General features: G+C 37.9%; 1 protein-coding gene across 3 annotated transcripts in view; it reads left to right on the top strand.

The window, feature by feature from the left end:
• Window positions 1-1,609: 1,609 nt before the first annotated feature.
• PCLO (piccolo presynaptic cytomatrix protein) overlaps window positions 1,610-13,778 on the top strand; it is a 368,924-nt gene continuing 356,755 nt past the window's right edge. For all 3 annotated transcript variants that reach the window (XM_053672786.1, XM_053672788.1, XM_053672787.1), the window contains exons 1-2: window positions 1,610-2,102; window positions 8,187-9,615. In XM_053672786.1, the coding sequence (XP_053528761.1) occupies window positions 1,849-2,102; window positions 8,187-9,615 (1,683 nt within the window). In that variant the 5' untranslated portion in view covers window positions 1,610-1,848. The remainder of the gene's footprint in view (window positions 2,103-8,186; window positions 9,616-13,778) is intronic.

Raw genomic sequence — 13,778 nt, 5'->3', positions numbered from 1 at the left:
AAATATATTTTATTCTCACAAACCTTGAGCATATTATGAGAAAACAGCCAGCATATGGCCCTTATCCCATCTCACCTTCATCTAGAGTGTTGCTTACTCACAGGGCAGCCTGAGTACGGAGCAGTTAACTTGTTTTGTCAGAGAAGGCATGGTGATTTCAGGATTGTGTGCCAAATAATCTCCCATTTTGAAGCAAACTCAGTTCTAGAAGGTATGTCCATAAAATATTTGCCAATTAGAATGTCAGGTTGCCTCAACTTGATTTGTTTGTATGAAATAAGAGCATTCTCTTCTTTGTAGTTTTGACTTTGGAAGGCACATCCATTGTTTATGAGAGAATCAAAGTTTATGCAAAGTTTTTGTAGGAACTCAACCAAATACAATACTTTATCTGATGATTAGCTATAGTAATATAGTCACGCTCTGTTGTAACTGTGCCACCTTTTAGTTTTGATGAGAGTGAAATACACAACCTCAAATCATTATGATTTTTGGAAATCTTGGAAACTTACTATCTGAGCAACTTATTCTTTTCCAATTAATTATTTCCAGTTGTTAGCTTTTGATTTTCTTGAACCTCAACAATCAGGACATTAAGTCCATTGTGTTAGAAAAAGCAGGTAGTAAAATTGGGGCTGCAAATCCAGTGCTGAACGAAATCATAGCCTTCTAAGATATGTACTCAGTTGCAAGATAAGACTGTGTGTTGGGGTTGGGTGAAGAGTGAGTCCAAAAGAGTGGTTAATTATATCTCTGCTAATCAGCTGTGTGACTGTACAAATTAATTGATCTTTTGGGGTTCTTCCGCCCACATTTTTACAAAAAATGGACTGAACTCATGTTTTCAAAATTTCACTATAACACTTTAATACTCCACAATCTATTTCTTACAGTATCCTATTCACAATTTCCCATAATCCTGTACTTCTATGTAGCACCTTTAGGGTTGAACCTAGTTACAAGCATTCAGAAACTTTATCTGCTTACTGATGCTGTATGCAAGGTTTTAATGCAATTGTTCTGGTAAAAATCTAAATGAAAGAGGCCAGTTTTAGCTCCTTTGGGGAAATTCGTCCTAAAGATACCAGGTTTTTCCTCTTAACTTCCAGTTACCCGAACCAATCCTTAGTATGTTTTAAAAGCTTCCTAGACAAATAAAATTTAAGAAAAGAAAAGAGAAAAAGAAAAAAGTAACTTCAAAAAAACCCATTTATGTCTAAAGTAGACAGAATGTAATCAGGGGTCATGAAGAAAAAAGTTTAAACTACAAATCCCATGAATCAAAGCTGGGAACTGACAGTCTTCACCCGTCCACTTGCACCCTCCCGTGAATGCAGTTCTCCCAAAGTCAGGTTGAGGCATTCTGCAATATGCCTAAGAAGAAACCACAGCTGTCTCGCCCAGGTTTTCCACCTGTGCTCTCGCTGGGCTGCTTTAAATCGGTGCTGAGCGTGAGGAAGGCTGCTGACGCCGCAGACGGGATAGGCGTGGCAGGGACATCACCTGTTCCCAGGCCCGCATGCGCACTGCGAGGAGGCGGGGCGCGGTGGGCGGGGCGGACGGCGGGCGGCTCGCACAGCTCCGCTCTGCTTCTCCCCGGCTCGGGGTGCTGAGGCGGCGTCCGGGAGTTGTCTTCAGCAAAGGTTGCCCGGCGTTGTCCAACATGGAGGAGGCACCGGCCGCGGGCGTCCCCTGCGAGCGAGACTAATCCCCGCCTGTCGTTGCGGGCAGCCACGGCGGGTCCCAGCCCGGGACTCGGCTGCCTGCACGCCCCGCGGCAGACCCCCGGCTTCCGGACCCGGACGCAGCGCCAGGAGGAAGCGCGGCGGCCCCGAGTCCGCCCGGGCCATGGGCAACGAGGCGAGCTTGGAAGGGGAAGGGCTCCCCGAAGGGCTGGCGGCAGCGGCTGCGGCGGCCGCCGGAGGAGGGGCTGGCGGGGCGGGGAGCCCCTCGCACACCGTGATTCCGGCCGGCATGGAGGCAGATCTGAGCCAGCTGAGCGAAGAGGAGAGGAGACAGATCGCCGCTGTCATGTCAAGGGCGCAGGGTCTGCCCAAGGGAAGCGTTCCCTTGGCCGCTGCGGAGCCGCCTTCCTTGCACAGGCACGCACCGCATGATGCTTATGTCCGGGCATATATGTACAGCTTCCCTAGCACATAGGTGCTGGCACGGCAGTACATACATGTCCTCCCCGTTCGTTTTATTCTCCTTAATGGGGTGGCGATAAAGAAATTACAAGTCTTCTTTCCGATGGGCAGAATAAGAATGATGCATTGTAGAGTTTCTGGTGGGATAGTCAGGGGTTGCATTCTTGGAACTGTGATTTTAGGTTGTAAGGTTTGGCCTTTTGAAACCTTTTCCCTCTTGGATGGCGTGGAGAGACGCCCTCCGGTGTTTCACTAATCTGGAAGTCTTCCATTAATACAGAACAGACGTGTTGGGAATTGGATAGACATGGGTGATTACCTGTCTCTGTTTCAACCTCCTCAGTCATTTTGGGGTCTTTTTCTCTGTAAATGGTGTCTAAATGTTTTTGCAATAATACCATTAATCCCCCTGGAGGTGATGTGTCCTTCCTTCCTGTCCCACCCCCAGAGGAGAACAGGAGCTGTTTAGGTAGGAGGTATAAACTGAATACATCTTTTATATTCCGTGTGGGGCCCTGAAATATGTTGTGGCATTAACAGATGGTTTGGTCACTGCAAGGCAGGTGCTGTGCATGTATTTCTGAATTAGCATACGCTATTTTTTAAGCCACTTTTTCATATACGAAAGTGTCTTATGGTTTATGGAAGAGCATGTGAATTTGTGTTATCTAAAAATTAGTTACCAGTACATACTTTTAAAGACAAAGCAAATAAAAGACAACTTGTACAGGCAATTAAGAGCTAGTCTCTGACATTAACATATTCATTTCCGTTTCTTGCTCTCCATTTTTCTTCATCCCAATAAATTAGTTGTTTTCTAATTAGAGTAGTAAGAGGCTATAATCATTGTGCCTTCCCTGCTTTTATTATTATAAACAAACCCTTTAACTTTTCACGCTGCCATAAAGAATACTGGTTCTCTATCCGTGGTCCTGAAACCATTCCTGCCTAATGGTAACTGAAGGGAAATACAATTTTCCTTTTAGGTACTGGAAATACGACAGATCTGGATATATAGGTGTAGATTCTTATATTATACTTCACAAAGTAAAAATATTTTAACTTAGGAACTATCACATAAGCATTTGAATATGATGTGTCCACAATATTAAGTTTAATATAGGAGAAATGTAAAATGTTTCATATGCTTATAATATTTTATGATGATAGTTTTCACAGAAAATCTTAAATACCTAATATATATCAGGTAAAAACTCCATTTTCTTGAAATGAAACCACCACTGCTAGTTAAGCCAGCTCCTTATAGTGGATATGTTTTTCTGTGTTTTTAAACTATAAATATGTGGGTTATTTCTTTGATAAATAGTCTTATCCATTACCTTAAGTAGTACAGCCAATGATATGTACTGTATTTCTCTACTGATGAAAATTTGACCTGGAAAGTATTTCGAATGTTCATAGACTAGATTTTCATGAGATAACAACGAGGCACAATACTTCTGTTAACCTTCAGAAACGTATGCCTGTTCTGCTGTTTCTCCTAAGTGTTATAAGCAACAGGTTTAGTTAGCGTGCTGGTCACAAATACCGAGAAGAGTGTGAGCTTTGATTTCTAAATTCCTAACTTTTCTTCTTTCAGAGGGTGTCTGAAAAATATTTCAGCCTGTGAAATGCTGATGTTTCATGCTGTATTTGTATCAGATAGCATACTTTTAGAGCTCTCAATTGATAATTTTATGGTAGAATTCTTGTTAATAGGTAATCTGTGCCAGGTTATTGGTGAAAGTTTCATCTAAATATTTAAACAATATGTTTCTAATTTTTGCAACTGCTTATATTTTACTGAAAGATTTCTATTCATATTAGAGAAAATCATTTTTAGAAAGTTTTTATCCCCAAAGGGGATAACCAAAGAAACACTCAGTTTATCATTTAAATATTAAAAACACATTAAACATATATGAGAAAGTATATCCAAATTATTTGAAGTTTCAAGAGATAGGGTTTGATTTAAAAACAAATAAGAAGTAAGTGTTGAGAACCCAGGGACCTAGTTTTTTTGCCCTATTAATTTTAACTGATTTGCAGTAAATTGTAAATGCTTCTCAGTCATATGTGCCTCAGTTTCCTTGCCTCTAAATAAGGAAAATGATACTTGTCTTACCTGTCTTGTAAAATCACTGTGAGAATCAATGAAAAATTGAGAGGGGTATTTTTGTTTGAATTTTAATATGAAGAAACCCTATAAATAAAAAAATGTAATATTAATATCAGCAGTGAATGTCACCAACAGTGATGGCTATAGACAAGTTGTATGTTGAATTATTTATTGTTATGAGTTATTTGATCGATCTATATTTTATATATGGGAAAGTCAGTGCAATGGATGGAAATCCACCCCTCCTTTCACCCTCAGGAATCAGGACACCATATTTCTGTGACTAATTTTATAGCCATGGATTAATCTCTTAGCCTCTTTATGCCCTAGTATCCTCTGCACTGTCAAAATGAATTTCTGTAGTTGCTTATATCCCTAATGTTAAATTTTACGTGACTCAGCACTGTCAAGTTGTCATTGCCTATCGTGTTCTATTTAACAGAAAATTTTAGCATTCCAACTGCTTTTACATTCTGCACTTGAATACATGTTCACTTCATTTGTCCAACCTATGAAAGAACAATTGTAATCTGGGGATGTCAGTAGTAAAATAGTGATGTTGTATAAAGCATGTGTAGTTGCAAGCTAGAAGTTACAGGTTACAAATGAATGCTCCTCGATTTTTGATTCATTGTAGATCTAGGGAAATACAGTTTTATTATTTCTTCTATTCATTTTTTTGCCAATACAAATATGTCATATGAAAAGGACTTTACTAAGAAACACATGTATTAAGTTGTATTTGTTTATTGACTTTAGAGAGAGATAGGAAGAGAAAGAAATATCAGTTTATTGTTCCACTTATGGATGTATTCATTGGTTGCTTCTTATATGTGCCCTGACCAAAGATGGAACGGGCAACCTTGCCATGTTTAGATGATACCCTGACAAACTGAGATACTGGCAAGGCCTAAAACTCACTTCTGATTAGTAGACTATCTTATAAGAATTCTGACTTACTCAGTTATTTTCTTTAGATTTCCTTTAGGCCTCGCCTGCTGGTTAGACACTTCCACAACTGTTTTTCTTCCTGGAGCATCAGGCCAAATCCAGGATCTAAAAATAATATGGAATGTTTCCATTTGGAAAGAAGTCAAGCAGCGTTAATCTAGAATAATACAGAATCTGCCCTGTTCACTCATTCCTTCACTCATTGTTATTTCAATCATGAATGCTCATCTACTAGTTACCAGGGTTGGTACTAGTGATGCAAGGAGCAGTGAAACACATTGTCCAGGAGTTCAGAGTGAAGTAAACAAGACATACACTCCATTTTCATCATTTTTCTTTCTAACAGAGCAACTGTTATAACAAAAATTCACCAAAGGACAATTTGCTAAGACATCTTTATATTTTTGTTTGGTATTAAGCTTACCAAACTTAATGATTGTCTCTTAATGATTATTTCTCTTAACAATCTCTTAATGATTGTCTTTCTATTTCTCACTCCCTGATCTCCATGTTTTGTTTGTTTACATAATGACAGCAACTAGAAGTTAAATGGTAAGGCAATCTGTATAGCTATATAGGTATTTTCTCACAGGGGACTCTGTTATATAGTACAGCTTATATTTGTAGACAGTACATGCAATTGCAGTTTCTTATACAGGCTGCTAACTTTACATATTTTTTATTAAATTATGTGGTGTTAAGTTTATATTTTAATTGTTCAGTACATATGTTGATTAAAATAATATCCCAAAACAGTGATTATAATAGTATTTTCAATAGTGGACAATTTAGTTAAATTAAGAATAGATTTTTGGCACTGTGCTTAAATACTGATTTTTAAGATGCTGTACAAGACAGCCAATTCAATAACTTGTGTAAATAATTATTTCTAGGATAGTCACTTCTATAACAGAGTCCCTAAGCATATGCCCTTCAAGGACTGGTCTATTTTATTAATTGAATGCACAACACTGCTAGAATAATATGAAGATCTAAACAGGGCAACTTTCTGAAAATAATCTATTACAGGTTTACAATGGCCTTTCTGCCTTCATATGGAAGACAGCATAGAGGAGGGCCTGTAAAGGAACATTCAAAATTATTTTCCCCAAATGGAAATGTGTTGCAGAGCATGTTAGAAACATATTTGAACTCTTGGAATTAATACGAAGATTAATTTTAGTTCCTTGTTTCAGTAAAGGTTTCAGAGACATGGTAATATCTAAAGTTTTTGCAATATTTCTTTTCTTGGAGGGAAGTGCCAGAATAAGAATTTTATTTACTCTTTTATTGGAAAATCATTTTGTGTGTACATTGCTATTTATAGATTATTTTATTTCTGACCCTTTGCTAATTTGAAGTATTACTTCTGTGTATCTTTCTATCATGCTTTACATTATTAACTAACAAATGATCTGAAATTTAAAATTAACCTGCCCATGAGCAGGTAAATTTTGATGAAACAAATTAAAAACTTGTAGAACTTTATTGTGATTATCTTCTATTTTAAGTGCTACTGACTTTTTCTCCTTTTTTTTTAATTAGAAGAAAAGTAAATCTTTTTCAAAATGAAAAAGCTAGCTATCAAACAAAATATTTATAGTTTCCTTTTTTCTGTAATTTGAATGTAGCACATTATTAGTTTAAAATTTATCAGTAAAATAACCTATTTTGAAAATTAATGTACTTGATTTTTGGCTAAAAGTATGTACAAGGATCAGCTATTTTAATTCCTTAACATAGTCATTTAAATTTGGTCTTGTTAGCAATACCAAGTTTATTTAAAAATAAATTTATTTATTGTGAGGGGGGAAGGAAGAGAGGGAGAGAGAGAGAAGGAGAGAGAGAAAGAGAGAGAGATTTGTTGTTCCACTTATTTATGTATTCACTGGTTGCTTCCTGTATGTGCCCTGACCAGAGATTGAACACAGAACCTTGGCATATTGGGCACATGCTCTAACCAGCTGAGCACCTGGCCAGGGCAACTTGCTGCATTTTTAAACACAATGTCAATGTTAACCTAAAAGTAGCAATAGTAAATGTTGTAGAAAATATTAAGTAAAAAGATCATCATGTAATTTTCTTTAAGGAAAGTAGCAATACTTTTCAAAGTGGGGTCATAGCTAGCTTGTTGCTGTTTGCATAGCAGGCTATATCTCAAGATGCTTTATGTATCCTGCAAAGAGATCTCAGAATTAGCTGTTGAAAAAACAAAAGATAGAATTAAGTTTCTTTCTACAAGAAACATGGAAATGTTTTTCAAAAATTGCCAATTAGGAGGAATTTTTATTCTGTAAAGTTAATATGTGATGGATATTACCTTTTAAGAAAGAATAACTGAACAGCTTTTTCAAAATCCCTGTTGAATGTAACCTTTACTAGAAACGCCCCAATGTAACTTTGTCTGCTTAATGTAACTAATATAAATTGTCATAATGAGGTAGAAACAAAACGCAACCAAATACAGTTGCTGTGAATTCTCACATTTTAAAATTTACTTCTTAGTTACTGCTAGTATTTGAGAGACTAACATTCTTTGACTATAACTTTTAATGAAAAAGGATATACCTTGTGAACATAAATGTCCTGGGATATAGCATTGCATTGATTTATTGAGTTAATATGTTTAATTAGCTTTTAAGAACGGCTAGATTCTATTAAGTGTGTATGTATGGTACTTTTACTGTGAATGCTTTGTAACTAGCTTTCTTGTTTTTTCATCACTCCTAGTAGTATTATATTTTTCTCCCTTTTATTTGTATTCTTGTTGAAAAGCTTTACCCTGAGCCTATAAAGAAAGTAGTAAAGGCATTGAAAGTTTTATGATCACTTATAGGATGCTGCAAAAATGGATTCTCATTATATTTATGCATTTATAATTATGAGGCTATAAGCAGATTATAACTTTTATAGTACTTTTAGTTGTGATCAATTCAACATTTTCACTTCTGTTTGTTTTACTCTTCTAGGAAACAAGAGTTGGATAGTAGTCACCCTTCAAAGCCCCCAGGAAAACCACCGGACCCTGGGCGTCCAGCTCAGCCTGGTCTCAGTAAAAGTAGAACTACAGACACTTTGAGGTCAGAGCAGAAATTGCCTGGAAGGAGTCCTTCCACTATTAGTTTGAAAGAATCAAAGTCCAGAACTGATTTTAAGGAAGAGCACAAGTCCAGTATGATGCCTGGCTTCCTCTCAGAGGTTAACCCTTTAAGTGCTGTCTCTTCTGTTGTAAATAAGTTCAATCCTTTTGATTTGATATCAGACTCTGATGCATCCCAGGAAGAAAATGCCAAGAAACAAAAAATAGCTCAAAAAGAACAAGGCAAACCTGAAGGAATCACAAAGCCTCCATCACAACAGTCACCCAAGTCAACTCCTAAACAGCAAGGACCTGTAAGTGCCCCACCTCAGCAGGATGGCTCTCCCAAATCAATATCTTCTCAGCAACCAGAAAAAATGAAATCACAACCTCCAGGGACTGGAAAGCCAATTCAGGGGCTTACCCAGGCTCCTCAAACAGACCAGACAAAATTGCCACTTCAGAGAGATGCAACTAGGCCTCAGACTAAACAGGCAGACACAGGCAAGGGAGAATCAGTCAAACCCTTACTGCAAAGCCAATCCAAGCCACCAGCTCAACAAGCAAGTCCTGGAAAACCTCCAGCCCAGCAGCCTGGACCTGAAAAACTTCCCACGTCACAGCCTGGACCTGCAAAACCCTTAGCTCAGCAAGCAGGGCCAGCGAAGGCCCTTGCTCAACCTGGGACAGCAAAGCCCTCAGCTCAGCAGCCGACAGCAAAACCCCCAGCCCAGTCACCAGGGACAGCAAAGCCTGCAGCTCAGCAGCTTGGGCCAAAGTCTTCAGCTCAGCCTCCAGGTCCAGCAAAGCCTCCAGCCCAACATGTAGGGACACCAAAATCTCCAGCTCAGCAACCTGGGCCTGCAAAGACTCCAGCACAGCAGGCTGGGCCAGTAAAGTCTCTGGCTCAGCAGCCTGGGCCAGGAAAGACTCCAGCTCAGCAGCCAGGCCCAACAAAGCTGCCTGCTCAACAGCCTGGGCCAGCAAAACCCTCAGCACAACAGCCTGGCCTAGTAAAACCCTCTGCTCAACAGCCTGGCTCAGCAAAGCCCCCACCTCAACAGCCTGGCCCAGCAAAGCCCTCAGCTCAGCAGTCTACGGAACCAGTAAGCCAGACAGGACCTGGGAAACCTCAGCCACCGACTTCATCTGCAGCCCAGATTCCAGTGCAAGGTCCCCCTAAAACCATCTGTCCTCTTTGCAATACCACTGAATTGCTGTTGCACGTTCCCGAAAAGGCCAATTTTAACACATGCACTGGATGTAAAGCCACTGTGTGTAGCCTCTGTGGTTTTAACCCCAATCCTCATATAACTGAGGTGAGTGTATTTATTCACTGTGTCCATGCTCTTAAATCATATTACTATCTTCCACCAAGGGGGCTTCATTCATCGCTGATATGATGGGATGGCATTATTTTTCCCTGGTTCTTTCTTCCCTTCCCTCCTCCTTTCGTCCTCTTTTTCTTTTCTGCCAATTGTAAGTTAGAATTAAAAAAAGTTTTCTTTAATAATAAGCCTAAAATATTGCCACAATTTGTGATAAATTTGGCATATAAAGGAAATATGGATTTATTGAAAGATGCTGGACATTTATTCATTGCACTCTGTAAGAGCCACATTATTTCTATTTAGTACACAGTGATAATTAATTTTAAATTCATGCTCCTACCTATCAAAGTTTGATATTTTTAACTGGGGTCATACTTGTGCTTGGAAAAACACATTGTTTTCAAATTCTAAATACAATTTTAATATAAAATTCAATATATTTTTTCAAACCATCATCCTTTTCCTTGACAGGGATTTTAATACCCCCTAAGAGGGCCTTTTTCCCTCATTAGTTGAGAGTCAGACAATGAAGAAGTCATTTGAGAAGGTTCAGCATTGATGGGTGTCTTAAAGGACCAGCGTTTGTATCTCCCAAGTTTGGGCAAACCTTCCTGACATATCAGAGTAGAAAGGGGTCGGTAGTGCCACAAATAAATTCAAGATGGTTTATTGGTGAGGGTGGGGCACAATACAGTAAATAGCAGAAAAGCCAAGAAATTCTCTGGAGTTAAGTAATACAATGAAGATAATAACATAAAATGAGACCATAGAGGCTTAGCATATAAAAGGATACATTTTTAAAAGAAATCTGGGAGCCCCTACCCAATCAGGAGGCACAGAAAGCACTTAGTCTGTCTGGAGAACAGCTGTTGGCGGGCTGAGTGTGTGCTGCATCTGGAACTGCCTGGGGGGATGACAGTGAGGGATTATGTGGTTTAAATATGCCCCAGGAAGGAGACTTGTGTGCCCTTGTTATAAAGGAAATTTCTGTTACGATAATAACAAGAATGAGCACTGTTGGTAGCTGTTGGGTTGGGTACTTAGTGTGATGAAAGATGAAAATGATAGGCATTTAAAATACATGTCAGCCTCTTGTTATTTTCTAAAGTATCTTTTATACTTTTATCTGAACATCATATTGAGTACTTTAACTTTTTAAATAAATCATTCTTTAATGATAAAGTTGCAATTAATAAGAACATGCTGCTCTCTACTTATGGAGGAAATCAGATTGTAAGTAGTTTTTTTATGTAGCTGTAGTTTTTTAAATGTTAGTAAAGGTATGTTTCTGTCCAGAATATGCTATCTTGTTAGGAATGACCAGTAATAATGACTTCAAACAGTAGATTATCACTTTGTAAAATCTTTTCTATGTTTTTATGGCAACTTATAAGGCAGAAACACGCAGTTGAACAGTCAAGCCATGTACAGGGTGGGGCAAAAGTATGTTTGCAGTTGTGAGTTGCGAAACAGAGTTCATTCTTAAATTATTATTTATTATTTGTTGGATTATTTTCCATATGAACAACTGTAAACTTACTTTTGCTCCACTCTTTATATTATTTGAGTACATACCATATAGAAGACATTTTACTACATGTTTTGTGGGATATAAAAATAACTAAAACATAGTGCTGATCTTAATATGATCACAATGTACTAAGTTAGATAACCCACACATAAGCACATATACTGTGTGGTCAAATGATAATGGCTGTGAGACATATGAACAAATATTGTAGATTTAAGAGTAGGGGATGTCATTTCCAGTGGCTGAGATTAAGGAAGGCTTCATAGGAAAATGGCATTTGAGCTTGGTATATAAGACTGGATACTATTTCAACAGATAAAGGACAGGAAAGGTTGTAATGATTTGGTCCAAGTCCTAGGGCCAGACTAATGCAGGGAATATTTATGGAATCAGGGATAAATGTAGGTTGACTGACGTGGTGGCAAAGAAGAAATAGGCAATGAGATTGGAAGTTGAAGTCAGATTCTGGCTTTCCACATTTAGCAGGTAGTGATGAGCATTCTTCTCTATGAGACTTACCTTGGCTAACGTAGTCATACCCTCAATCCTTCATTCATTTTAGAAATCCATATCAAATACTTAGTTGTGAGGCACAAATGACTGCTCTGACAAAATAAAGTATTCATTAGTTATAGAATCTTCCTTCAACCAGAAAATAGGGGAAATAAAAGTTGTATGTAAGAAGGAAAAACTATGTATATTTCTGTGTGTGTGTGTGTGTGTGTGTGTGTGAAGAGAATTTTGGATAGGGCTTCATAGTTCACATAGTTCTTTCCTATTTGTTTTACCAAAATTATATTTCCAGATAACGCCAAGGGCATATATTCTGTTTCCTCTGCCATACTAATGCACAAACTGCTGTTCATGTGGTTACTATGATTAGTTTACCTTCAGGATCACGGTGATGGTAAGTAGGCAAGCAGATACCAAGTGAAATCTTCTGATTCCAAATCCATTTAGACATGAGAGGAAGAGAGAGAAAGGGCCATGAGGTCAAAGGAAGAAACCAACACTGTCAGTAGGGGAGGTCTCATGACTATCTTCATGAGAACAGAAATATCTGACCTGTGAAGAATAATAAGAATTTGGACACACATGAAAGGAGTTGGGAATGTGGGGGCAGGTAGACGGCCTCACTTGGAATAAAGGAAACATCCCCGTTAATGATGATGTGAGCTAGGGCGAGTCAGTTACACTCTCTGTGAGAATGACGTCATTTGAAAAGTAAATAATATGTTCTCTGCCAGACACATTGGTTGGTAGGAAGATTAACTGAATGTTTGTATGAGGAGGTACTTTTAAAATATATAAAATGTTTTTGAAGTTATAATGCAACATGGATATTCTATTTTAAATGGTTGACTTTTAAAGTTTACTCAGTTTCGTTTTTTCAATAGCTACAGCATTGTAAATTGTTGGATTCTCAGATTGCAATCAAAAGCCATTTAATCTATAGTGTTAATAGTAACATTTCATTTTTCTTTTCTTTTTTTTCCTTTATAAGGAAAAATGCATTCAAATTCTAATTCTGAACTCTGGGAATGCATCTTTCCTAATCCTGTTCAACAAATGGTCAGCGAGTTCTTTAAACATTTGAATTATTAGGAAGTCAGAGTTAGGAAGTTTGAGCTCTGGATAGAGCCTAATAACTTCTGTTTTAAGAGGTAAAATCAATGAAATTTTGAGAAAGATAATGACCTATAAACTGTTATATATATATATGTATATATATAATGTGTGTGTATATATATACATATATGTATAAATATACACACACACACATATATATATATATATGTACGTATATAAAACTTCTCGGCATCTTTCAAAGAGGACTACATACACTGGGTCAAATTGAACTGAGATACTGAGATTGAGTGAACAGTTTTTCCATGCATGACAGGGAAAGAAGCTGAATCTTTTTTAGCCCTTTATTTTACATGAATTTATTATTTTCAGGTTTGATGTTTATATGCAGTAACTCTGTCTTACTACTTTTGTAGACTATGAGTAAAAATAAAATACTGGTCTCTTGTATCACTCCTTGAACAGACTAGGAGAATTTCTCTTATATATTTTGTTACCAATACATCAGAATTGTGACTACATTTGCTTATGAACGTCCTGGCTCTTAAATGACTACCAGGTCTGGAGAGGAAGGATTGGAAAGGTACCAACACTCTGGTAAGAACTTGAGGGAGGGAGGCTTTTGCTTTCTTAACTGAAGTTGTCACTTCTCCTGGTCCCTGCCAGGCACACATACACACACCTTAGACAACCCAGATATCTGTGCGAAGAGAATGGTGTTAAAATGAACTGTCCTCTCTGGTAACTGTCAAGGTGTGTGCTTTTCCAAATAAACCTTAAGACTCCACTGATTCCAAGCCCAGACTTTTGGTCCCGAGAGGAGTTTATAGCTTTATCTCTTTTTGCCAGTCCATTGAAGGAATACAGACTCTATTTAAACAACACAGGCTCTATCTTCAAACTTGCTTTCTGACACAGAATGAGAATATTTGTTTTCTAATTAGTAACAAAAGCATTCTGTTATTGTTTTTCTTATTTTGGATTCATTTATCTCTTTTGATGTGTAGCCTGGGACACAGTAGATTTAGGAACA

Source organism: Artibeus jamaicensis, unplaced genomic scaffold (assembly GCF_021234435.1).
Source record: "Artibeus jamaicensis isolate MK-2021 breed Jamaican fruit bat unplaced genomic scaffold, CSHL_Jam_final contig_787, whole genome shotgun sequence".
In the NCBI taxonomy this organism is placed as follows: domain Eukaryota; kingdom Metazoa; phylum Chordata; class Mammalia; order Chiroptera; family Phyllostomidae; genus Artibeus; species Artibeus jamaicensis.
The sequence above is the reverse complement of the archived record's forward strand: the minus strand, read 5'-3'. Positions and strand labels throughout refer to the sequence as shown.